Source organism: Mus musculus, chromosome 7 (assembly GCF_000001635.26).
Source record: "Mus musculus strain C57BL/6J chromosome 7, GRCm38.p6 C57BL/6J".
Classification (NCBI taxonomy): Eukaryota; Metazoa; Chordata; class Mammalia; order Rodentia; family Muridae; genus Mus; species Mus musculus.
Genome location: NC_000073.6, coordinates 16,870,688 through 16,896,595, shown reverse-complemented (window position 1 = coordinate 16,896,595; position 25,908 = coordinate 16,870,688). Strand labels below are relative to the sequence as shown.

Sequence of the window (25,908 nt, the reverse complement as noted above, 5' to 3'; positions counted from 1 at the left end):
GCCCACGCCAAACATCTGCACTCATGTGCACACATGCACAAACATATACATATTCATAATTTAAAGTAAAATGAATCAGGGGGCTGACAAGATGGCTCAGCAGTTAAGAGCACTGACTACTCTTCCAAAGGTCCTGAGTTCAAATCCCAGCTACCACATGGTGGCTCACAACCGGCCGTCACGAAATCTGACACCTTCTTCTGGAGTGTCTGAAGACAGCCACAATGTACTTACATATTATAAATAAATAAATAAATCTTTAAAAACAAAAACAAATAAATCAGGGCTGGAGAGATGGCTCAGAGGTTAAGAGCACTGGCTGTTCTCCCAGAGGACCCTAGTTCAATTCCTAGCACTCCAGTTCTGGGGATCTGACACCCTCACATAGACATACATGCAAGCAAAACACCAATACAGTGGAACAACATTATGAGCTAACCAGTACCCCGGAGCTCTTGACTCTAGCTGCATATATATCAAAAGATGGCCTAGTCGGCCATCACTGGAAAGAGAGGCCCATTGGACTTGCAAACTTTATATGCCCCAGTACAGGGGAATTCCAGGGCCAAAAAGGGGGAGTGGGTGGGCAGGGGAGTGGGGGTGGGTGGATATGGGGGACTTTTGGTATAGCATTGGAAATGTAAATGAGTTAAATACCTAATAAAAAATGGAAAAAAAAAAACAAAAAAAAAAAAACACCAATACACATAAAAAAATAAAAAGAAATCATCAAAAAATTTTGTTTTCAAAATAAGCTAGTGGTATGGGCAACACCATGTGAAACCTGGATGCGTTCTTCGGGGGATGAGCAGAGAGGCCCATAAGTCCCGCCCAGGAGGGAATAGAGGACATGAGGCAGCTGGGGCAGGGAGCTAGTACTTGGCGCCTCAGTCAGGACCTCTCGGTTGTATAACTGAGAAGGAGGCCTTCAATTCCAACAGATGTGAAATAGTTATCCTGCAACTAGTGTCTCGAGTTCATGGGGAAAATGAAAAAAATAGAAACATACTCATCTCGTGCCGGGCTGCAGTGCTTCACCATCCACAAAGCTCTCCACACACGCTCAGAAAGAAAGAGAAGAGACGGACGCAGACCCCCCCACCCCCAGCACCAAAAGTGGCCCCCACGTTCTGCCCTTGACTCGTTTTTTCCCCTAAAGTGCAGGCACCACCAGGTCACCAAGTTTATTGGATTCATACTTCTGCGGGGGAGGATAAAGCTGTCTTGAGGGCTCAGAGCAGGGTGCAAAAGAGTCGCTTGTCGCGGAAGGGATTCTCGGCGGCAGGGACAGGAGTCACCAGTGGGTCATCCTTAGCGTGCGTTTCGCAGAAAGCCAAAAGCTCGGCTGCTGCCTGCGACACCTGCAGGTGAGGGATAGAGATGCAGTTGACCCGCCCTAGCTTGGTTCCCGGGGAGTGTCCAAATTCCCGCCCTGTTTCCTGACCACGCCTCGACTGGCCACGCCCCCGGCCCACGCCCCACCTTCCCATCCCACCTCAGCTCTAGGCTCCGCCCTCAACGGAGCCTAATGCAGACCCTCAACCTATTTCCCCATCGGTTTAATGCACCTTCATGCGATCGATGTTCACTTCCAGCTTCAGCTGCTCCACGGTCTTGCGGGCCTCAGCAATCTTGGCCATGTTGTTGGACATGGCTGCAGCAGGAAAGGGGTTAAATGTCTGGCAGGAGTGTGGACTGGGGGCTGGAACACTCTTGGATCCCCCGGGGAGTAGCGAGAAGAGGTGGCGTGACCCAGTCAGTAACAGGAGACGTGGTTGGGACTATGAGTGAATGGGATCCCAGAGACAGGTAGAGGAAAGGATGACGACTCAAGAAGACAGGATGGAGGGGTGCACGGATGGAGGTATCAAGAGGCTGCTGGAGGAAGAGCAGAGGGGCTGGGAAAGGAAGGAGGGATGGATACACAGGATGGGAGGCTGAGAGGCAGGTGGAGGAGGGAGGGCCAGAAGGACAGGGCCACAGGTGCTTGATCAGAATCTTCTCATCCAGGTGCCCTCACCCCCTGGGGGATAGAGCCTGAGCCAGGAAGGGGGGCCCCTCCCCAGGCCAATTAGCAGCGACTCCAGGGAGAACTGAGAATTAAGATCTCGGCGGGAGGGGCACAGAGGAGGCCTCATTAGGGCCTCAGCAGCAGCTGCCCCCTCTGCCACCCTCAGGGACCCACCCCCTCTCCAGCCCTGACTGCCTCAAAGGCTCCTCTGCTCATTAGCAGGCAGGGGAGAGGGTTGGGGCAAGCCAACCCAGCCAGCCATTCGGAGTGGTAGAGAGGGTGACAAGTGAAAAAGCCAAGGGAGGGACAGAGTGACAGAAATGACAGGCATGAAGAAGGAAAATAGACTGAGGATGGAGATAGAGGTACTGGGGGAGAGATGATGAGGAAGAGGACGGGGGGGGAGGGGGGAGGAACAAAAGGAGGAGTAGAAGCAGCTACAGACGGACCAGAAACGGAGGAGATAGGAAGACGGAGACAGGAGAGGAGAAACCCAGACAGAGAGGGACATGGCAGGGTTAGAAGAGAAATGAAGCAAGGAAAAAGGAGAGAGATTGGGAGGCACAGGCAGAAGGAGAGGACAGAGGAGAAGACGGAGACACACGGAAGTATAAAGTCATTGATTCTCTCAGTCACCCATTCACTCATTCAGTCCCACAGGGACAGATAGTGGCCATCTAAGCAGCTACCAGGACCCGGACAGGAGCTTCCTACCTACCTGTTGCAGCTCAGGGCTGGGATGGCTGATGGGTGACAGAGGCTGACAGAGGCAGTGGCTGGTCCTCTTCCCAGCCCCGCCCCCTCCCCCGGGGTGCAGCCCCTCAGGACCGCCTTCTCCTCCTAAGCACCACCTGTCTCCATGCCCTGGGTCTGTCTCTGAGTCCTCTCCTTGCACTGATGAATCTTCCTCCTCCTCCTCCTCCTCCCCCTCCTCCTCCTCCTCCTTCTCTCTCTCTCTCTTTCAGCCATTCCTGTTTAGAGCCTGTCTTTCTCTGGAGTCCCTCTGTCACACTTGCACTAAAAGACGGGCCCTCCAGGTGTATACGCTCATGCACACAAGCCTCTCCTCTTCCCACTCAGCCTCCCACTCTTTCACAGGCCATCAGAGTAGCAGCCTCACCCCATCACAGCACATCACAGCACACAGACTCAAAAGTCGCTCACACAGGGATGCATCCTATTTTGCTGGGTCACTGAGTAACCCAGTCCCGCCCCACCCCCCACCCCCCCACTTAACCCAACACACAATGACAAAGGTCCTTAATATACCTGCCCACTGCTGACACTCATGATTTCTCACAGCAGAGGTCACTGCACAGTCAGGCACAGTATCTTAGAGAGTCAAATGTATACATTGTTACCTACCAGTGCAGCTTTAACTTCTCCTGAAGTTCGCATTCACACTGTCTTGGAGTCTCACACAACCACATACTGGTTCAGCCTCACTGCCAAGCGCTCCATTGCCTAGTGTGACAGAGAACCACGTGCTTTTCTTTCCAGGAGCGCCTTTGTGTGGTCACATTTACTCCTGGTCAATTTCCTGATACACAGTGGCCCACATTCTCCCTCCCCATACTGTGTCACATGTTATTACTATCATAGCGGCACAGTGTCTTTTGGTATCATACATTGTTGACATTTGATAACATGGTCTTTTACACACACACACACACACACACACACCATTGTGGGCACAGCCTTTGCTGGGCCTTGAAGTCTATACTACAAACACTTGTCACACTCACTCACTCACTGTTTCTCTCTTCTACATTCAACATTCCCTGTCTCGCAGACCCTGTAAACTCACCTCTGCCACCCAGAACAATCACACACCTTTGCACAGGCAGTCACAAACACAAGCCAACCTCTCAGCGTCACACGTGGTCACCCAGTTTCTCAGGACTCACCAGTGTGGCAGACATACTGTCTCACATCCACACAGTTGGCCACACTAGGTCCCTCTCCCGAGCCTCCCTCTTGCATTCGATCATTTGATCACTTGGGCATTCCAGCTCCCCTGACTCTCTACGCTCTGTAACACGCGTGGTCACCCTTACATGTGGTCAGACTTACGAACAGTCTCCAGGCAGGTCCTCTCTCAGGTCCAATGCCATACACAGTGGCCCACAGTCTCGCTGATAAAGTGTAACAAGTATAACATGGTCAGCCACACATCACACCTACTCTAACAGTCCCACTGAACCCCTTCTTGTCATTCCTAATCTCACCTTGTCACACAGTCACACATCATCTGCTGGCGTCCCACACCACCTCTGAGGCGTGCCCTTACACTGGCGTGGGTCGCACCACCTCTGGACGTCGCATCCAGACCACAGCATCGCTTGCTTGCCTCGCCGCCATCAAGGACTCCCTATTGGCCACACGGTGGCGCCCGCGAACCAAAGTCGCTGCAGGAGCTCAAGCAGAAGAAGAGGCGAAGACTAGGCGTCCCCGTCCGCCCAGCAGAAGATAGAAACGGGAGATCTGGGGGACCCAAGAAGGATAAGAGAGGGAGATGGCTCCCTAGGAAGGTGAAAGTAGTGAGGGATCAGAGTGAGAGGACGGAAAATGGGACAGAGAACTTCAGAGGGCGGTGAGAACTGCAAAGAGAAACAGAACTAAGTTCACAGAGAGACAGACGAAGGATAGATGATGGATGCACAGGGAGAGGCCACAGGAGACAGATACACAGACTGAGCCTTGGAGACAGACACTCAGAGACCGAGTCAAGCCTGCCAAGAGACAAGAGAGACAGAGGGAGCCTTCCCCGCTGGACCACACGGCGGAGGCCGTGCCTATAGGGAGAGAGCATGCTGTGGGTGTGATCAAGGGAGGGGCTTTGTGGGGTGTGTTGAATGGGGCGTGGCCTGGAGGGATGTGAGGGCGGGGTTTAACGTTCCTTTTCATTCTGGCTCTCTGGGATGCTGGAACCCTGGGCAGGGGTGGAGTAAGGAGAAGCGTTTCTTTTGCAGACAGCTCAACCCTATTTTCACAGCCTGCCCTGGGAAGCCAAACTGGTGGGGAAAGATACCAGCCTCTGATAGTTCCCACCTGGCAGTACCGGAGATAGACTCCAAAATCTCGTATGTGCTAAGCAACCACTGAGCTGTATCCCATGGCCCTTTTTAACTTTTTCATTTTGAGACAGTCTCCTATAGTTGCGCTAGACTGGCCTTGAACTTTCTCTGTGGCCAAGGCAGGCTTTGAACTTGCGACCTTCCTGCATTGGCCATTCCAAGGGAGCTGGGATGACAAGTCAGAGCCACCCTGATAGCTTTTTGGAGTTGGGAGTATGGAACCCTGGCTCCCTGCCCCCCCTCCCTCGTGGGTTCACAGGGCCAGGTTGGAAGGAGAACACGGCCCACATCTGGAAAGTATCAGGCGCGCCGGACGTGCCAGGGCCCGGGGCCGGGACTGCGGAAGGGGGAGGGGAGCCAAAGATTGGTGTCTGCCGGCGCCTAGGAGGGGCCTGGGCGCGCGCCGAGCCCGGCGCCTCCCGCAGCTGGTTTTCATCCCCAGATCTGGCCTCGGCCGCCACTGGGGAAGAAACCCAGCTTACTTAAAGCTGGAAAGGCAGGGTGACAGCCCCGTCTCCGGACCAAAGGCTAGAGGAAGGAGGATGGAGGACAAACAGACACGGTCTGGATAACCTCCAGCTCCCTCCTAATCTGCAGATTTACATTTTACGTATTTATTTTTTGTGTGTATGGGGAGGTGTGTGCCAGTGCCACAGCCTTGGTGTGGAACTGAGACCACCTTGGGAGCCTCGGTTTTCTCCTTCCATCATGCGGGTGCCAGGGTGGAACTCGGGCCCACAGGCTTGGTGCCAAAGGCCATCTTCCAGCTGAACCATCTCGAAGTCCTTAATCATTAAGCATCTTAAAGTAAGTCCAGAATCCAGTTTCTTCCCACAAACTCAATTCAGCTTCGCTATTTTCTTGGCTTCCTCAGCTGGCTTCTGCCTTCTGCCTCTGACCCTGTCAACATGTTCCTTGTAGAGAAGTTTTGAGGTGTTTGTCTAGAATCAAGTCCCAGGGTACCTGTAATCCAGGCACTGGGGATGATGAGCCTGGAGGACCAGAACTTCTGGAATAGCCTGGACTACACAGTAAGTTTCCATCTCAACTGGTGCTAGAAAGTGGACCAGCCTAAAAGGGGGGGTGGGGGAGGGGACTGGGGGTTGTATTTTAGCTGGTAAAGGGATTCCATTGTGCAGGAAACCACAGGTAAAACAGATACCAGTAATTCAAGGATTCAGCATGTGGCCAGCCTTGGCTACATAGCAAAATTTTTTTTCATTTTTTTCAAAGATGTGTTTTATGTGTACGAGTGTCTTGCTTCTATGTATGTATTATGTATGTGCACCATACAGGTACCTATGACTAGTTATGGACCACCATGTGGGTGCTGGGAACTGAACCCACGCCTTCTGCAAGAACAAAGTATTCTTAACCACTGAGCCATTTATCCTGCCCCCAAAACTTTTTATTATTTTTTTTAAAAAATAGTTATTTTATGAGTGTTTTGCTTGCATTGCATGTATGTCTGTGTACCACTTGTGTGTCCGGTGCCTGAAGAGGTCAGAAGAGGGTGTTGGGTCCCCTGAAAGTGGAGCTGCAAATGGTTGTGAGTCACCATGTGGTGCTGAGAATCAAATCCCAGTCCTCTGCAAGAACAGATACGCTTAACGGCTTAGCCACATTCCCAGCGACCACAGCAAGCTTAGAAGACGATCAGAAGAAGAGGTACCATGGGGCTAGTGAGGGGCAGGCCAGGAACTCACCATGTAGTCTAGCCTGGTGGAATTTAAAACAGTTCTTCTGCTTGTCTTTTGAGCACTGGCACTACAGGTATGTTAACCATGCCTAGCTGCTGTCCCCAAGTTCCCTCTCAAATTTTAAGTCACTCCCATCCATGCCCAAAGATCTCTTCCTGGGACCAAGGAAGAGATGAGTATAGCAGATATGTTGAGAAAGGCAGCATTAAGGATACAGCCAGAGACTGGAGAGATGGCTAAGTGGTTAAGAGCACTGACTGCTCTTCCAGAGGACCTGAGTTCAAATCCCAGCAAATTTCTTCATAACCATTTAACAACCATCTGTAATGGGATCCAATGCCCTCTTCTGGTGTGTCTGAAGACATTGACAGTGTACTCATATACATAAAATAAATAATAAATCTTAAAAGAATATGGCCATCAGTGTGAAATGGGCACATAGCTGTGATACCTCAAAAGGTTTAAATCAATACATATAAAGAGAGAGGTGGGAAGATATGCTTCGGGGTGCACACCCTCAATCCCAGATCCCATCACCTGGGAGACGGAGGTCAAGGGGACCAGGAGTTTGAGGTCATCCTCAATTACACAGAGTCCAGAGGGGCTGGGAAGGAGAAAAATAACCATTCCTATCTGTGTGGACCATCTCTAAGGGCCTGTGCAGCCCTAGCCAAATCCCTTCCCCCTTCTGACCGCAGCCGCCTCTGGGGAAGAACTTTTGAGAATAACATCATATCCACTCCCTAGTGCTGAGGATCAAACTCTTGGCCCGTGCCTCCTAAGCAGGAGTGTTCTACTTCAGAGCCGCACCTCCAGCTCCCAGCCTCTAAACACCCATCCATCCATCCATCCACTTTCCTAGTTACCTATGAGTTTCATGTAGCTCAGGCTAGCTTCAAACTCACTACGTTGTAACTGAGGGTGTCCCTCAATGTCAGCTCCCCTTGCCTCTACCTCATTACAGATGTGCACAGCCATGCCTGGCTTCTGGGCGCTGAGCTGGAGCTTAGGGCTTCATTTATGCTAGGCACATGCTCTACCCATTGGGCCCCACCCCACCCCATCATTTCCTGTTACTTGTCTCCTTTGTCCCCACTACAGTGGGGCAGGGCCTCTCTTTTGTTCCCTGCTGTGTCCCCCTGGAACATGGCTGTGTGAGAGATGAACACAGACCTGGACTCTTTCCTCTCAGTGTTGTAAGGGACATACCAGGACAGACACACACCCCATTCTTCTCACTGTGGAAGCAGGTAGAGGTTGGAACCAAGCTCTGACTGTCCTAACACCTTGTGACCAGGGCTAGTAATAGCCTCTCCAGGAGTCTCTTTACCCACCTATGAAATGGGCATAAACCAATAGCAAAAACTGTGGAAAGGCTACAAACAGGTAATTCACATTAAGAGGAAATGCAAGGATCAAATCCATACAGAAGGATGTGCCAAGGCAGAGAAATAGGGACTAGAGAGATGGCTTAGTGGTTAAGAGCACTGGCTGCTCTTTCAAAGGAAGACAACTTCTAGCCTTTGAGGGCAACAGGCATACATGCAGGCAAAACACCAGTATACATAATAAAAAGTAAAAATAAAAGCATACGGACAAACATGGTAACTAACACAGCCATCACCCCCCATCTCCTGCCATGAACATGACTGGAAGATATAGCGAGGCAGGCCTGTGTTTCCAAACCCCAGAGGCTGAGGCAGGAAGACGTCCAGCTTCAGGCCAATGTGGGCAATATAACAAGTTCATGGCCAGCTCAGGCTGCTCAGGGACACCCATCTCAATAAAACAGGGTGGTTGTTTATTCCTAGTAAGTGTTATTTTGAGACAGGATTATGTAGTCCAGGCTGGCCTGGAACTCACTATGTAGACCAGGCTGGAGATGTGCTCACCTCTACCTCCCTGGCTTTTCCCACCACCCAGGCTTCTACATGAGTATAAGTGATTCAAGTTCAGGTCTTCATGCTTGCACGTGATTTCTTCATAACCATTTAATGTGTGTGTGTGTGATGTATGAGGTACACACAAACAGTGCTTCATGTGTGGAGACCTGAGGACAAGCCAGGGTGCCGGCCCTTGCCTTCTACCTCGCCATAGTCTGCAGTTTAGCACTTCATATACCAGGGTGGCTGGCCCTTGAGCTCCCAGGAAGTCTCCTGTCTCCACAGGAGCACTGGGGTCGCATATGAACACTAGTGAGTCAGGCTTTCCAAGGCGTCTGAGGACCAGCACTCACATCCTCACGCCGGTACGGCAAGGGCTTGACCCACTGAGCCAACGCCCCAGCCCTGGTCTTCACTTGCCCTTCTTAGGAATACATAACAATGTCCAGATATAACTAGAAAGTCAGAGTCACTGGGAAAGAAAAATGGCCGTGAAGCGACATTCAAATTCAGCCTGGTGCCCACCACCTGGCTGGGCTCACTGCCGCTCCACAGCAAACTGAAGGCGCTCCATACATGCAGGTTGAAAGGGACGCAGCTCTCATTCAGTGCAGAACAAGAATCCAGGGGTATGTAACACTGTGCATTTATTTACAAAGAGGTTAGAGAAACACACAGAATCTGGCCCCCCATGCACCGGGGAGTCACCATTGTCATAATAAATACAGTAATTTCTTTAATAAAAAAAAAAAAACAAAAACAAACAAATCAAAAAAACCCACTGGATTGGAACAGCTGAGGGTCATTCAGCGTCCCCCACCCCCCGTGGGGAGAGGCACGAGATTGAAACCATCTTCCTTCCTCTCTCTAACCTCCCAATTCCCCATGACTGTCCAAGGATGGAGCAGAAAGAGTCCTTTCCAGGTGTTGGCAACTCCTACTTGACCCTCAAAGCCCCTAAGACAGTGCCACTTCCTCTTCCAGGGCATGGCACTCTGTAGGCATAACCTGAGTCAGACAGTCTCTGACTTGGGGGCCCCAGGGGGTATCCTAAGGGTCCAGGGACATGGAGGGGGCACTTTGTGAATGAGAAGGGGACCCTATCTGGGCAAGGAAAAGAGGAATGAGAAGGCTATGTCAGAGAAGTGGAGAACAGACTAAGCTTCTAAAATTAAAACGGGGGTGAAGGAGGAGAGACCCGAACAGAATTACTGCATTTGCGTACACCCATTGTACAGATGGGGAGAGTGTGGCCCACGGAGGGGTGCCTTCTGGTTCAAGGCTTTGAAAACCAGCTGTCGTGGGACAATCTGGGCGCCTCCCCGTGGGGGGAGAGGGGCGGCCTCTCCAGGACGGCTATGGACGGCGGGCAGTGAGTGAGGAGGGTCTTTGGAAGCAGAGAAAACTGGTGGTCTTTGGAAGGTGGGTGTGGAGAGGGTTGGAGGATGAGAAGTGTGGGGGTGCGGAGGCCATGGAGGTGAAGTGAAGTTCAAGCCCATCCCGCCCCAACTCACACAGTCGTCATGACCTTCAGAGAACCCGACCGAAAACGAAGGATCTTTTTCTTCAGCGCGTGCGATGCCTTGATCTTCACGAAGACCTTGGCGGGGCCCGCAGGCGTCCCTCCACCAGCAGCACCCCCGGGCCCCGACGGCGAGGCCCCGGCGGCCGCCACCAGTTGCTGCGGCCACACGAGGCCTCCGCTGCCGTCGGAGTCGCTAGAGGCAGAGCTGAAGGCGGGCGACTCGCCCTCGCTGGCGCTCGACTCGCTTTCGCCATAGCCTCCTGGAGCGCATCCAGACGGCATCCGACGGCCGAGCGGCACCGGCCGCCCTACCGCTGAGCACTCGGAGTCGCTGCCTGCGCAACCGTACAACAGCCGGCGCGGGGGCGCAGATGGCGAGGGTGCGGGGCCTCGTGGCGCGGGCACGCGGGCTCGGGGGCGGCGGCCATCCGGTGCGTCGATCTCAGCGGTGGAACGCCACCGACGGCAGGCCTGGACCGTCGGCGTGGGCGCTGGGCCACGACGGGGCCGGGGCGGTCGGGGTTCGTCTCGCTCGGCCGTGGGGTACTTGGGTGGCGGAGCGGCGTGCGCGCGGCCCAGTAGACTGGTCTCAGACTGCGAGCGCGCCGCTTTGCGCGCCCTCGGCGATCCCCGACGCCCCGACGGCTCTGCCAGGCGGCCCCGACGGCCCGCAGCGCGCGGCCGTTCCCTTGGCGGGGACTGCTCCACACTGCGACCTCGCGTAAGCGGCGGAGCCCGGCGGCGCGCGGCGCGGCCCGGGAGGCCCCTGGAGGCCGCGGGCGCGCCCGGGATGTACTGTGCCTTCACGAGGCGGCCCTCTGCCGGACTGGAGGGCGGCGACGCGGCGGCCGGAGGCGCGGGTTCGGGTGGAACCTCCGCCTCCCACGCCGCAGCCCAGGCGCGCTCTGTCGACGGTTCCCGCGCGGGTCGCGCGCCTCCGGGGGGCGGGGACGCTTCAGGCGGCCGCGGGCGCGCGCCGTTCTGGCGCCGCGCGCCCCCGTCCGCGCCCCCGGGACTTGTGCGCGGTTGGCCCGCCCCCCGGCGGCGGCGCCTGCGCAGGAGCGCCGAGATGTAGCCGTCAAGGGGCCGGCTGGCCGCCCCGTCCGGCGAGCCGCACGGTACGCGTCCACTTGGCCTTGGGCTGCGCAGAGCCACCGCGTGCAGTGGGCTAGGTGTCAGGAAGGGCCCGGCACGAGCCCGCCGTTCCGCGGATGAGCAGGTCTCAGCTCCGGCTGCTGCCGTCGGATAGGGAGCTGAGAAGGATCGAGGCACTGCAACCCGGGCACCCACCGACTCTGGGGCGCTGGGACTGGCGTCGCCTGCAGGAGAGAGGCAGAAGCAAAAAAGGAGGGATTCTCAAAGGCCTTTTTAAGCCTGGAATTGAAGCAGCTGAGGCAAGAGGATCACCTCCAGTCCTGGGCCAACCTGAGCTATGTAGCAAGTTAATAGTGTAAAATAAATACGTAACCGACTTCGTGGTGAACGTGATCTGTCACAAAACTGAGGAAGTGGAGGCCATGCTCAGTTACTGAGCATGTTGGGAGAACCCACCCCAGCCCCCACTTCTGTAAAAAATTAAAAATAAGTTGGGCATACTGGTGCAGTCTCAGCACAGGATAGATGGAGGTAGGAGGATCAGGAATTTAAGGTCGCCCTCAGCTACATAGCAAGTCTGTGGCCAGCCTGGGCTGTGTGAGAGCCTGCCTCAACCAACAATTAAGTTGGATGTGGTGGCCCACACCTGCCAACACTCCCAACACTGGAGAGGCTGAAACAGGAGAACTGCTGCAAGTCTGGGAGGGGAAGGGGCGGGTCAGCCTGATCTACATAAGGAGTTTCAGGTCAGCCAGGGTTACATAGAAACCAGAGTAAAATCAAGGCTTCTCTCCCAGGTCTGGATAGGGCAAGCCACGCCTCCCCCCCCAAGACCACGCCTCACTCATCCCCTCCTATATGGTTGATGGCAAGATCCCTTCAAGTCTCCATTTCTTGTCTTGCTCTGACCCTCACCCACTGCTTACACTGCCCATTCATATCCTTATATCTGCAGCCACGTTGACCTCCTAAATGCCCCAAATTGGCGGCCTCTGGCCTTTGAGCTTGTGGTTTCTGCTTCCTGGCCTGTTCTCCAGTGTCAGTTTGGCCTATTCCTCTCATTTCTCCCAAATGCCAGGGGTCAGGGGCTCAGTGAGGCTTTCTAAAGCTCCCTCCTGAGGCCAGGCTTGGTGGCAGGAACCTTTAATGCCAGCACTTGGAAGGCAGAGACAGCTGATCTCTGTGAATCTGAGGCCAGTGTGGTCTATATAGTGAGTTCCAAGATAGCAGGGCTATATAATAGAGACCCCTGTCAAGGAGGAGAGAGAGAGATGGAGAGAAGGGGCAAGTGTGTATTAGGGACAGTGACCTGGAACTTTAAATGTACTCTAGGCTGACCTCAAACTCAGAGATCTGCCTGCCTCTGCCTCCTGAGTGCTAGGAGTAAAGGTGCACCCCAGGGGCTGAAGAGATGGCTCAGCGGTTAAGAACACTGACTGCTCTTCCAAAGGACCTGAGTTCAAATCCCACCAACCACATGGTGGCTCACAACCATCCGTAATGAGATCTGATGCCCTCTTCTGGTGTGTCTGAAGACAGCTACAGTGTACTTACATATAATAATAAATAAATCTTTAACCCTGCCCCCCCCCCCAAGTAAGGTATACCTCCCAATGTCTGGTGATGTAGACACTCTTAGGATCGCATTAACTAAATGAAAGCTCAGAAGGAAGAGAGATGCTAAAACTGCACCAAGACTGACAATCCTAGCCAGGACTGGGAGTCCAAATTGGACCCAATTTTATGTTCAAAGCTATCTTCTGACTGTCAGAGGACCCCACCCACCTGCCATACCTAAGGACTTGGGTCTCTCACTGGCATAGATGCCCCGGGGGTCCGAGGGACCCAGGCGTCCATAGGAGCCAGATCCGGAGAAGCCACTGTCCCCGCAGAAGGTGGAGGGTGGTGAATCTGGGCCTCCAGTAGAACTGGGGTCTTCATAGAAGCCTGGATTCCAGGAAGAAGCTGAGACAATTAGGGGGCAGGGGTGGGGAAGGGAAGAGGTGGGTCTGGGAGAGAGGGACTGCAGAGATAGATACTGAGAAAGACTGAGGTGTCCTGGAGAAACCCCACCCCCTCACCTGAGCTGCGCCCACTCTCCTGGTCCAGGCCACCAGACTCCAGACTCAGGTCTCCCAGCTGCTGGCCCAGGTCCCAGATGAGCCCAGGCAGGGCCTCCTGAAGCACAAGAAAAACAAGGCCGTTAGAAGGCTCCAGAACCCACCTGCCTCCTGTTCATGAATTCCTGGCAGAGATCCATTTGGAAATGTCAGTCCCCTGTCCCTTATCTCCGTTAGGAAGATAAGGCTAACTTCCAGTCTTCATGCTGTAGCCCCATCTATGTGAGCTAAGACTCAGAAGGGCCCCTTGTTAGTTCATTCTCTATTAGCTATGCTTGCATCTGCTCCTGAAACCCTATTAGACTAGCTTTTCTCCTGTCTCTCTTCACATCTTTGTTTTGTCTTTTTGTGTTTTGAGATAGGATCTCTCTCTGTAGCCCTGGCTATCCTGGAACTCACTCTGTAGACCAGGCTGGCTTGGAACTCACAGAGATCTGCCTACTTCTGCCTCCTGAGCGCTGGAATTAAAGATGTGCACCACCACAACTGGCATCTTATCAATTGATTAATTAATTGGCTAATGAATTAACTATATGTAGATGGGTGTTTTGGCTGAATGTTTGTCTGAGCACCATGTGTGTCCAGTGCCCTAAGAGACAGGAAGAGGATGTACGAGCCCTTGGAACTGGAATTAGAGATGGTTGTGAGATGCCATGTGGGTGCTGAGAACTGAGCTCAGGTCCTCTGGAAGGGCAGCCAGTGCTCTTAACTGAGCCACCTCTCCAGCTCCTGCTATCTTCTTATTTGGGGGTGGGACAATGAAAGGATGATCAGGTGCCTTTCTCATTGACTTGCCACATTATTATTATTTTTTTACATTTGTGTGTGTGCGCACGTGTGTGAGCTCGCACACACGTGCACATGTGTGGAGGTCAGAGGACAGCTTGTAGGAAGGAGTCAGTTCTCAGATCCTTCTACTGTGTAGGTCTCAGGGACTGAATCACGTAATAAGGCTTGGCAATGAGTGCCCTTTACCCACAGAGCCATCTCATTGGCTACCCCCCCCCTTTAAAAGATTTATTCCATCACTCACACACAATTTTTTTAACACGCATGCACGTTTTGCCCACACCTATGCCTGTGACCACCTGGTGCCCATGGAGGACAGAATAAGGCATTGGATTCCATGGAATTGGAGTTACAGACACACGTGAGCCACACGGGTGCTAGGAACCACATTCATGTCCTCTTGAAGTGAGCCAGTGTCCTAGCCACTTCATCATCTCTCCAGCCCTGTTTGTGTGTTCATTTACTTATTGAGAGAGTGTCTCACTATTTAGCTCTAATAGCCTAGAACACCCTTTGTAGACCAGGCTGGCCTTAACTCAAAGAGATCCTCCTGCCTCTGCTTCCTGAGTGCTGAGATGAAAGTTGTGTGCCACCATACCCAGCTCCCTTATTTTTTTTTAGCTCCCTTATTTTTTTAAAAAATATTTACCTATGTCTGTAGGTGACTCTGTGTGTGTGTGTGTGTGTGTGTGTGTGCATGTGTGTACACCTGTACTTGAGTGCAGAGGTCAGAGGTCAGAGGTCAGAGGAGGGTGTCAAGTGCACTCTATCACTCTCTGTCTATTCCTGTGAGGCAGAATCTCCCCCTGAACCTGCGCCTCAGGTGCTCAGTGACTTTCCTGTCTCCACCCTCTTGAGAGCTGCAGTTAGAGACACATATAAGACATTCTGCTTCCCATGTGGTGATGGGATTCGAACTCATGATTGTGCAGCAAGAGCTCTTAACCACGGAACCATCTCTCTAGCTTCATTCGCCTAGTTTTTTGAGGCAGAGTCTCACTTTCTTAGGCTAGCCTTGTTCTGATGAGCTCCACAACCCTCCTGACTCTCCCAGGCTCACCCCAGCCTCTTGCCTGGCTTCTTAGGTGGGTCCCGGAGACTCAAAGTCAGCTCTTTCATGCTCAACTGGCAGGCACCTTATTGAGACAAAGTCCCTAGATGTACCCCAGCCCCTTTTTGAGCCAGAGTCTCACTCGCACAAAGCCCAGGCTGGCCTCAAACTTGCCCTGTATGGGGAGTATGACCTTGAACCCATAACCTTCTTGCCTGCACCTTCTAGTAGGATGTTGCTGGCACATGACACAGTACATGAGGGCTTTAAGTTCAGGTCTTCTTGCTGTGGGAGAATTCAGTGGTAAAGGTCGGGGTGCGAGGGTGCGGGAGCAGGCAGATCCAAGGGTGGTCTTGAGGCTGCCTCATCAGTTTTGACCCTCTTTTCGGGAGGTACTACACTTCCCTTTATCACCAATGGGAAGTTCTTACGGAAGTTCCCCCTTAGTGCTCCCTGCTGCTGCAGCAGACTGGCAACCTCATATAACAAACAAGCAGTGCAATTCAAACGCCTCACAATTCTTCCCTTCAGGAGGAGCCACACCCTTCGTGCCTCCTGTAAGTCCCTCTGTAAATCTAGCCTTCCTGGTGGCCTCAGCAGTGAGCACAGACCAAGGCACTCGGGACTGGGATGGGGGATGGAGCTAAGTTGGAAGAGTGACTGCCTAGCAGGAAACTCTGGGTTTAGTCCCCAGTATTGTATAAAAGACCTGTAGTCCTAGCACTGACCAGGGAGGTAGAGGCAGAGGATAAGGAGTTCAAAGCCATTCTTGTCTACCTACTGAGTCTGAGGGCAGCCCGGTCCACAAGACCCTGTCTCTACAATTTAAAAAAAAAATCTAGGATTTTATCTTATTTTGGAAGCCACAGAGGCAGGGCCAGGGAATGTCTCACAGGGGACTCAGTGAGACCAGAGGTAGCGGCTGCCAGGGGCAGACAGTTGACCCTCAGACAAAAGCGGCTTGTCTGGAAGCTGGCGGGAGGGCGGGGCCAGCACCCAGCCCTGCCTATTTAGGGCAGAAAGACTGGCCTGGCTCTAGGCAGCAGCCACAGTCCTCCCCCACCCCCCAGCCCTTGTCTCCTCCAGGCCTGGCCTCTTCCCCTCCCAGAACAGAAAGAAACCCCCATGTGGCCCTGTCTGTGCAATGAAGGTCAACAAATGTCCCCCACTCTGGGTGCACTTGGATGCCCGTGGCCTAATCAATCAACCTTAACTTAAAAAGAAAAAGAAAAAAGAAAAGTTTGTGCATATACTATCAGGAGGCATCTGAGGAAAAAAATATACAAAAACCCCACAGGCTGCCATCAACTGCCTGTGTCATGTTCCAAGTGGACCAGACTGGTCTGCTGCTTGGCCCTCTGGTTACCATGGCCCTCTGGTTACCACTGCATTCGGTGTGCAACATGACCCTCGCCCCCTACACACACACACACACACACACACACACACACACACACACACACACACACTGCTTGGGCTTTTCTGATGTGATCTCCCATCCTCTGCCTTTTAAAAATAGTCCCTTTGCCATTCTGCACCCTGTCGTTCTCCCTTTTCTCATGCTTCCTCACGCACATGCACAAAAAGTGTCACTGGTTTATCATGTCTCCCAATAAGAAGTGATTTCTCACTAGGACAGAGGTTTTATGTTCACAGTGGCACTCTTCTCCCTTGGGCTTAGAACTTAGGAAACGTCTGATGAATGAATACTAGAATGTTCGTGGTGGAATACTACACAGTTGTTAAGAGGGATGAAGGCAGATTTTTCTGTGATACAGTACTGAGCAGAGAAAGGACATGCAGGGGAGGGAGGAAGCCAGAATCACAGTCACAGGGACACATTCTTTAAAATGTGCCATCCTGTAACTTCATCATGATGGGAGCAGAGCAGACTTCACTTAAGCGAAGACAACTACAACGCCATCATCTTTTTTGGGTTTGGAGACAGTTTCAGGTAGCCAAGGCTGACCTTGCACTCTCTATGTAGCCAAGGATGACTCACTTTCAATCTTCCTGCCTTCATCTCCAGAGGGCCCGAGTGCTCAGATGAGAGCACTCCTGAGTGCAGACCCAGTGGTGATGATCTAATGGGGGGGCCACCATTCTATATGCTGCACTGCCGACAGGAGTTGGCAATGGTCCTAAGTCCGGCCAAACATGGGGGCTCTTCAAAACCCAAAGTTGGCAAGTCCCAGCTTGTGAGCTTCTGGACATACCTAGATTTGAACCCCCAAATTTGCATTATCTAACCATTTCCATACCTGGTGTCACTTCTGGCTGGACCCCATTTCGAGGACCATGGGCAAAGTCTTGGGACCTCACCCAAGAAACTGGACTTTTATAAAACAGCAAAACCTTCGAGACAAGCCAGGGGTGGGGTTTGACATTCTTCAGTGCTCTGGGAAGCAGACAGGAGCAAAGTTCAAAGCCTGTCTAGGAATCAGAGAATCCCAGCCTCAAAAAGAGGGCTAGGGCCAGACAAGATACAGAAGCAGGTGGATCCCTTTGAGTTCCAGGCCAGCCAGGGGTTACACACTGAGATCTTGTCTCAAAAACTGAACCAAACCAAAACTAAACTGAAAACAACAAAGGAGGAGAGGTAGAGCCCCTGTGAGGGGCTAGAGGTGTGGCTCAGTGGTGGAGCCCCTGCCTAGAATCCCCCAGTGAGGGGGCTGGGGGTGTGGCTCAGTGGTAGAGCCCCTGCCTAGAATCCCCCAGTGAGGGGCTGGGGGCGTGACTCAGTGGTAGAGACCCTGCCTAGAATCCCTCAGTGAGGGGGCTGGGGGCGTGGCTCAGTGGTACAGCCCCTGCCTAGAATCCCCCAGTGAGGGGCTGGGGGCGTGGCTGAATAGTACAGCACTTGCCTATCCTGTTCCTTACCCTTAGTTCCATCCCCTGGATTGGTAAATAAAAAACCAAAGCTTTGCCCGGTATTCTCCATCTCTTTCCTGGCATGCAAACTGTTTTTGAGAGTAGATACATTAGAAAAAAATCAGAACAGACTCAAGCCAATTCAAAAGGTAGTGGCCTTCTCAGCATAGGGAATCAAATGGAAGATGAGGGGAACTGTGCGGGCCAATGAATATTTAAGGTGAGACTTGGCCCTCAGTGTCCAAGATCCAATCATCTCTTCCACTGCCCAGCTGTAAGACCTTAGGTAGGTGTCTTGACCTCTCTGGGCTTTACTTTCCTTATCTGCAATGTGGCATCACATGACTTGGTCTTTAATAGCTCGAAGGAAAAGCTAAAAGGAATTGAAAAATCAGTTGTCTTTTTCAGCACTTCATCAAGGCCAGTTTACATTATTACAAGACAGTATCTTACAAGGAATAATTTCTAACACTGCTTGCATAATTAAAATTATATGTAAAATGATGGACTTTTGGGGGAGTGATGGATTCCATAACTGTCATCTCAGTTTTTCCACCAGGGGGAGGAGTCAAGAGTTGGGGAACAGACAGCCTGAGTTCATCTCTAAATGACCTGTTGTCCCCAGAGACTTCTTTGCCCAAATGTCCCCATATCTTTTTTCCTCTCTTTACATTCCGGTGCCCTTTCATCTATGTTAAGAAGTCCTGGGCTGGTGAGATGGCTCAGTGGGTAAGAGTACCCGACTGCTCTTCCAAAGATCCAGTGTTCAAGTCCCAGCAACCACATGGTGGCTCACAACCATCCGTAACAAGATCTGATGCCCTCTTCTGGTGTGTCTGAAGACAGCTACAGTGTACTTACATATAATAAATAAATAAATCTTAAAAAAAAAAAAAGTCCTTCTGCAAGTCTAACCCAAGTCCTTCTTGCTGGAAGGGATATTTTTCCTTCCTAGGAGCAACAGGACCCCTCTATACACAATATCCACTCCCCTCTCTCTGCAATACTTCCACTCTGAATGTGACATGCCCACATCATGTCTCACAGAGTCACCAAGTCTAACTTCGGGGTTTTCTGTTTTGTTTCATAGGGGGTGTTTCTGAGTGATGGATGGAGATGTAGGTTGTCTTATAAGACAGGGGGTTTCTGGAATCAGGAGTGACCCCACTTCCTCTTCTGAAAGACCCAGGAGCCCTCAACACCTGAGGTGTTTATATTTAGCGCTTTTCTACTCCTCCATCAGGCAGGCTCCTGTCCCAGCCTTCCACCTCCTCCTCTTTGAGGCCTGGCTGAGAGCCTCTACTGCCTACATTGGGGAAGGGGTGGAGTGTGAGGTACAGGTCTGCTCTCCCATCACCACTTCATGCTAACCAGGAGGACTCAGCACTGAGAAGAGGGGCAGAGAGTGAGGAGGGAGAGAGGCCAGACCACTACTGGTCTGCAGTGGTGCCTTCTCCCACCCTCTTAGTGGACTGGATGGAGGGGTCTGGCAAAGCGCAGGCAGCGGAGGGCAGGGGTAGCGGCTGAACACCTCCCCTCCTCGGTAACTTTTGGAGGGGGCGGGGCCTCCCACAGCTGTTTCTGCTTGGAGAAGAATGTGTAAGGTCTCACTCCCTGCACCGTCAGGCCGGTTGGGGGTGGGGCTGGGCGTCTGGCCTCAGCCCCTTTCCCCATTTCCCATCTGGGGAGGGGGCAGCCGAGGTCAGCAACAGCCAGATCCCCGTCTCCACCCCCACAGCCTCGGCTCAGGTTTCCCTAAACGGGAAGCTCTGACCACACACATGTACACACATAGAGGCTTAGGTACCGGGATGGGATGGGCCAGGGGAGTGGGCTGGGGGAAGGGAAGAGAGATGGAGACAGACATTAGGCAGAAAAACATTGAGGCCTAGAGACAGACCACGACCCCATTTCTAATCTCCTCTGTTTTTGGAAGCTTTACAGGTCTTGGAAGACCATAGAGACAGAGACTGTGTTAAGGAAATGAAACAGAGATGCTGGGGTATGGAAAGGTTGGAGCAACAACCGGAAAGGGTCTCCAGACTCAAGGAGTGATGTAGGGAGGGAGAAAGAGCTGGAGCCTTTTCAATTTGAAAGTCATCATTAGAGTTCCTCGGCGAATCATACTCTCTCTCCCCTCACTCCCTAGCTATCTTCACCTGGCCTCCCCGTGTTACTGAGCCATGGGACCAAGTAGAAGAAAGAAGTGTCATTGGGTTGATCAAAATGCCCCCGGGGGTCCTCAGGGACTGTTCGGGGGTTTCTCAGCAGCCGGTCTCTCTCTCCAGAGGCCTGAAGATTCCCCTTCCCCCACCCCGCCCCCTCCAGGGATCTCCAAGCACCCCGAGACTTAAGGAAAGATGAAGATGGATTCCGGGTAGCGGGGCCCAGAGGGAGGTTATGTTTGAATGCCGGCTGTGTGACCTTGGGTGAGTCTCTTCCTGTCTCTAAGCCTCAGTTTTTTTCTCTGTAAAATGGGGACTTTCAAACCCTCATGAAATAGGAAATCTGTAAGAAGACGAATGTTTGGTTTAACACACACTAGGCATCCAGGACGGTTAACAGGGTCCATGCTGAGTCCAACGGAGGCCGTGCATCCTCCCTATCAGCTCTATTTGGGGGTAGGAAAAGCCAGGTCTCCAGTCTTATCTCTTTCCCCCTGCCTGCTCCCCTACCCTAGGACCGGTGTGCTGAGCATACACTACCAAGACAGACAGACGGACACAGGAGCAGGGAGGTGGGGGAACGAATGGGGGAGGGAGGAATGCATGGATGGACGCACGGACAGGCGACCCCTCACCAGCTGCTCCTCCAGGGCTGCTGCGGCCCTGCGCGCCGCTGCCGCATCCTCGTCCTCCTCGGCGTCCTCCTCGTCCTCAGCCTCGGCGCCCCCCATCCCGGGCTGGGCCAGCCGCAGCGCCTGCTGCACGCGGTACTCCTGCCTCTCTCGGAGCCAATGCAACTCGCAGAGCCCGGCCAGGCTGCCTTCCAACCATCCCCGCAGCCGACCCCGCTCCGGGCTCACCGGGAACGAGAAGGCCCGGATCATGGCTGCGGCCCCCCGCCCCAGCCCGGCCGGGCCCCACGGCCGCCCCTCTCGCCGGTCCCACCTCCCCGCCCCAGCAGCCCGCCCGCCCGCTGGCCGGGCTGTCACCGTCTCATCTGCATAGGCGCCCGCCCATTGGGCCGCCCACCCGCGCCTCATCTACATGACCACGCCCCTGAAGGCACGACAACGACCTACTATTGGTTGTTGCCTTCCGTGACGCAGGGCTCCGCCCCGCCCCATTTTTCCTTAACAACGCATGCCCAGGACTACCTACGGGGGTATCAGACTCGCCACGCCCCTTTGTGCGGCGATCCTGGGGCTGTGGCCACGCCTTCTTTATAATCACAATGAAGCAAGCCCGCCCTTGCTCCAATTTCATTGGTGCCAGTCGCTTGGTTCTGGAGCTGGTTCCGCCCCCTTGCGGGCGAGCGCTGGCTGCCATTGGGCTCTCCAGGTCCAGGGAAGGGTGGTCTATAAATAGAGACTGGATCCACGTGACAGCTCCGCAGCTGCTCTTGCCGCCCCTCCCAAACTTTCAGCTTCTGAGTCTGCGCAGAAGGATCATCAGTGATGATTGAATCCGGATCACGCCTCCTCTTCCAGGCAGCTTTCCCAGACCCTCAGAAGTAAAGCGGATTGAACATCTTACGGTTTGATTATGCTTTTAAGCAGGACCTGTTCAAACCGGCTCTGTAATTCCATCATAGGGGAGGCTGAACCAGGAGGAGAATTGAGAGTTCAAGGCCAGCCTAAACTACATAGTGAATTTCAAGCTAGTTTGGATTACACAGCGAGTTTCTGTCTCATCAAAACAGCACATTTACGGAATTACAAGACCCTGGGTGAAATATTCTATGCTTTGACCAGAAGAGAATCTGAGGTCTTTTTTGTCTTCCAGGTGCGGTGGAGCTGAGTTCCACCAGTCTGAGCTCGCAGGGGCCTTTGTTCACGGTTCTAAGAGGCTTTGTTCTCAGTCTTCTGAGATGCTCTGTTCTCAACGTTCTGAAGTTCTAAATCTGAGCCTGCCTGCTTTCGAAGGCTGCATTCTGCCTCTTCTCACTGGGCAAGCCGGGCTAGCGCCCCCTCACGCGGCCAGCATGTGTCACTACACCCGGTGTGTCGGCAACGTTTGTGAAATAGCCCATTTCTCAGACGGACCTTTGACTCCTTAAAAGCTCAGATCTGGAAGGGAGGATGGGGCCGTAGAATCGCGGTGAGTTCGAGGCCAATCTGGGCTAACTATGACAGCCTGTCATTGAAAGAAAAATATAGTGTGAAACTGTCTTTTATAATGTTTTATGATCATCTGGCAATAACCAACTTTGATGTGGTGAGTCTATGCCACTTTAAGGCAGAGTAACACTAGGAAACGTATTTGGTCTCTCTGTGCTCTTCATCTACATCTAAAAAAAAGTTATTCTGAACGTTTAACAGCATAATTATGTTTTGTTTTGCTTTTTGAGGGTTTCACTAAGTAACCCTGGCTGAACTGTAACTATGTAGACCAGACTGGCTTGTTACTTTCAGACCACCTCTGGGTTGTATCTGACTCCCCCTACTCCAGTGCTCGTATTAAAGGAGTGGGTCACCACGTATAACCCTGTTATTTTTTATTATTTTTTTTTTGGAGTAACAGCTTCTACCACTCATAAAGAACTGAGTCTTGGGCATGGTGAGTCATATCTGTAATCCCAGCACTGGAGAAATGGCTCCGTGATTTAAGAGTGCTGTTGCTCTTCCAGAAGACCTGGGTTCGGTTTCTGGCACACAGAGAGAAAAAGAGGCTCACAGTCCTCTTTAACTCCAGCATCAGAGGATCCACTGTCCTCTTCTGGTCTCCTCAGGCAACTGCACTCTGTGCGTGAGTGCACACATACACCACACACTGAAATATTTAGTCTTGCTGGGCAGTGGTGGCGCACACCTTTACTCTCACAGCACTTGGGAGGCAGAAGTAGGCAGATTTCTGAGTTTGAAGCCAGCCTGGTCTACAGAGTGAGTTTCAGGACAGCCAGGGCTACACAGAGAAACCCTGTCTCAAAAATTTTTTTAAAATTTTTTTTTCATGGTGCCAAGAGTGGTGGCTCAGGTCTGCCACTCTCGTGCTCTAAGTGATTAGGCAGGAAGATCTGCAGGTCCAGACTAGCCTGGGCTACATGGCAAGACCAAACAAAAGACTGGAGATGAGGCGCAATAGTTGAGGCTTTGTCTAGAATCCTACTAGTTTCAGCCCCCAGTACATGAACAGTCATGGCAAATGAAGCCTCAGTTTACTCTCAGCTGTTGGAGGGTTGAGGGCTAAAAGTTGCGGTGACCAAGCAACTGGAGAACTGGGCAGGGATCCAGAGTTAGAAAGGACAGCATGATGGCAGGAACCCTCAGGAGACAAATGTAGGTGGGTAGTGAGTGCTAGGCTAGCCTGGTCTAGTGAGCTCCAGGACAGCCAGAGCTAGGTAGAGAGACTTGGTCTCTAAACAAATTAAAATAAAAAAAAAAATCCTTTCCCCACAGCCTCAGGGCCAAGAAGGAAAAGCTGGAAGCTTCGATGCTCTGATCCCCTAGCCACACCTGCCCATGCTCTCAGACTGCCCCAGGCTGCCCTATTTCCATCCCTTCCCTGCCTACTCAGGACTGTCTCCAGGACTCATCTGTATGTCCATGCAATGGTAGCAGGGCCCGAGGTGTCATGGTCACCACCGCATACCCCGAATCACTGAGCACACTGATAGAAATGGGCAGGGGTGAAGGAGCACCCAGTGTGTCAAGAAGTCATTGCAACAGAAAACACTCAGGTTGGGAAGGCAGCTCAACAGGCCCAGTGCTCGCCGTGAAAACATGAGTGAACTCAAGAGTCCCGGGCTCCATGCAACAGGCCAAATGCAATGGTTCCACGATTGTCTTTTTAGTGCTGGGGAATGGACGCAGGAGGAGCTTGATGTCCAGCCGGTTAGTGAGCTTGAGGGTCACCAAGAGACCCTGTTTCAAAAACGAAGTGGACAGATAGGCCGGCAAGATGGCTTTCAGTGGGAAGGCGATCATGCTGCTGATGCCAAGGACCTGAGTTCTGTTCCTGGTGCCCATGTCCACATGGCGGACAGAGATAACTGACCTCTGCAGGCATGACACCGAACACACCCTGCCCCAAAATTAAATACAATAAAGCAAGGTAGAGGGTAACAGAGGAACAATCATGATAGAGACATTTTCATTTTCTTCCAAGAGAGGGTTTTTTTCTGTGTAGCCCTGGCTGTCCTGGAACTCACTCTGTAGACCAGGCTGGCCTCGAACTCCCGAGATCCACCTGCCTCTGCCTCCTGAGTGCTGGGATTAAAGGTGTGTGCCACCACTGTCTGGCATGATATAGACTTTTTGTCTCCATGAGTGCACTCGCAGGCTGTACTAGGTGGCTCTCAGTGGTACAGGCCTTGCCTGGAATTTGTAAGGGCTCAGGCCTCATCCCCAGAACCGCAAATGGAAGGACGAAAAGGAGGAAGGGGAGTCTTTGACATCATCATGGTACAAAGACGAACTTGCTGCACAAACACAGGACTGGTACTTGGATCCCCACGTAATCGATGTGCACAGAAGCCTGCCCGTAACTTCAGCACCTTGGAAAGCAAAGACAGAGGATCCCTGGAGCAAGCTGGCTAGATAGGCCCTGGACGTCCTGCCTATGCCTCTGGGCTAGAGAGATGATTCATCGGGCAAAGGCATGTGCCACCAAGCACGCTGTGGAGCTCAGACGACTACCTTTGGGAGCCAGTTTTCTCCTTTCAGTGTGGGTTCTGGGGATAGAACTCAGGTTGTCAGGCTTGGTGGTAGGACCTTTCATTTTTGAGCTGTCTCTCCTTTCAGTATTGTGTTGAAAGGAGGGTGGTGGTGCACACCTTTAGTCCCAGCACTTGGAAGGCAGAGGCAGGCAGATCTCTGAACTGGAGACCAGCCTGGTCTACAGAGTGAGTTCCATCTAGGACCCTGAAAAACAGAGGTGGGGGGGGAGGGAGGACAAAAGCATGGCAGATATATCCCAGACTGGTCTTAAAATATAATTTAAAAATAATACATATAGTTAAAGATGGCATTGAATTTTTTTTTATTTTGCCTGTGTGTGTGTGTGTGTGTGTGTGTGTGTGTGTGTGTGTGTAGGAGTAGGGGGTGGCTGGCATGTGTGTGCTATACTGATCTGGAGGTCAGAGGACAACTTCCTGGAGTCCGTTCTCATCCCCGAGGTGTCTGGGTTGGGGCTTGAACTTGGCTCAGACTTCCTCTGCAAGCACAGAGCCGTCTCATCTGCCCGTGAATCTCAGTCTTCTAATCCTTCTCAGTCTTCTGCTTCTACAACTGCAGTGTTCTATGACTGCAGGTGTGCGACACCCCCAACTTGCTCTTCTTTTCATAGTATGAGATGTTGGGTCAGTGACCCTGGCATACTAGACAAATATCCCAGTAGCCAACCCCAGCTCCTCACTGGTGGGCTGTAGGTAAGGGCCATCCACTGCCCCTTAAATGCATTTAGGACTTAAGATTCTCCATCCTGAGAACTGTACCCACTCATCTGTCATGGTGCTTCTTCATTCCTCCTTCCTCCTTCCCCTCCCTTTCTCTTCTCCCTCCCCTCCCCTTTCCTTCCTTTCCCCTTCTCCCCCTCCCCCTCATCCTCCAGCACTCCAGTGATCCGGGCTGGGATTAAAGCTGTGCACTCTAGACTACAGGCACTTTATCCCTTTCTTATATTCT

At 52.5% G+C, this 25,908-nt stretch overlaps 2 protein-coding genes and 1 long non-coding RNA gene across 7 annotated transcripts; 1 reads left to right on the top strand and 2 right to left on the bottom strand.

Moving 5' to 3' along the window:
• Positions 1 to 1,144: 1,144 nt before the first annotated feature.
• Positions 1,145 to 4,859, bottom strand: Gng8 (guanine nucleotide binding protein (G protein), gamma 8). 5 transcript variants are annotated; one of them, XM_011250436.3, is made up of 5 exons: positions 4,240 to 4,858; positions 4,085 to 4,146; positions 3,377 to 3,475; positions 1,569 to 1,937; positions 1,145 to 1,361 (listed from the first exon to the last, which is right to left on the bottom strand). In XM_011250436.3, exons 4-5 carry the CDS (start codon positions 1,650 to 1,652, stop codon positions 1,233 to 1,235), a joined length of 213 nt encoding a protein of 70 aa, XP_011248738.1. In that variant the 5' UTR covers positions 1,653 to 1,937; positions 3,377 to 3,475; positions 4,085 to 4,146; positions 4,240 to 4,858; the 3' UTR covers positions 1,145 to 1,232. The 5 variants fall into 5 exon arrangements, with proteins under 5 accessions (XP_011248738.1, XP_006539610.1, XP_006539612.1 ...); XM_006539547.4 differs by having other exon boundaries at positions 1,569 to 1,654; NM_010320.3 differs by lacking the exon at positions 3,377 to 3,475 and having other exon boundaries at positions 1,161 to 1,361; positions 1,569 to 1,654; positions 4,240 to 4,810.
• A 4,435-nt stretch (positions 4,860 to 9,294) lies between these two features.
• Dact3 (dishevelled-binding antagonist of beta-catenin 3) lies at positions 9,295 to 21,279 on the bottom strand. Its single transcript, NM_001081655.1, has 4 exons — positions 20,923 to 21,279; positions 13,373 to 13,469; positions 13,086 to 13,238; positions 9,295 to 11,515 (listed from the first exon to the last, which is right to left on the bottom strand). The coding sequence occupies exons 1-4, from the start codon at positions 21,169 to 21,171 to the stop codon at positions 10,182 to 10,184; spliced, it is 1,833 nt and encodes a 610-aa protein (NP_001075124.1). The 5' UTR covers positions 21,172 to 21,279; the 3' UTR covers positions 9,295 to 10,181.
• A 430-nt stretch (positions 21,280 to 21,709) lies between these two features.
• On the top strand, positions 21,710 to 25,242 carry 9330104G04Rik (RIKEN cDNA 9330104G04 gene). The gene is made up of 2 exons (NR_152128.1): positions 21,710 to 22,384; positions 23,683 to 25,242. It is a non-coding gene; the product is annotated as an RIKEN cDNA 9330104G04 gene (long non-coding RNA).
• The last annotated feature ends 666 nt before the right edge of the window (positions 25,243 to 25,908 follow it).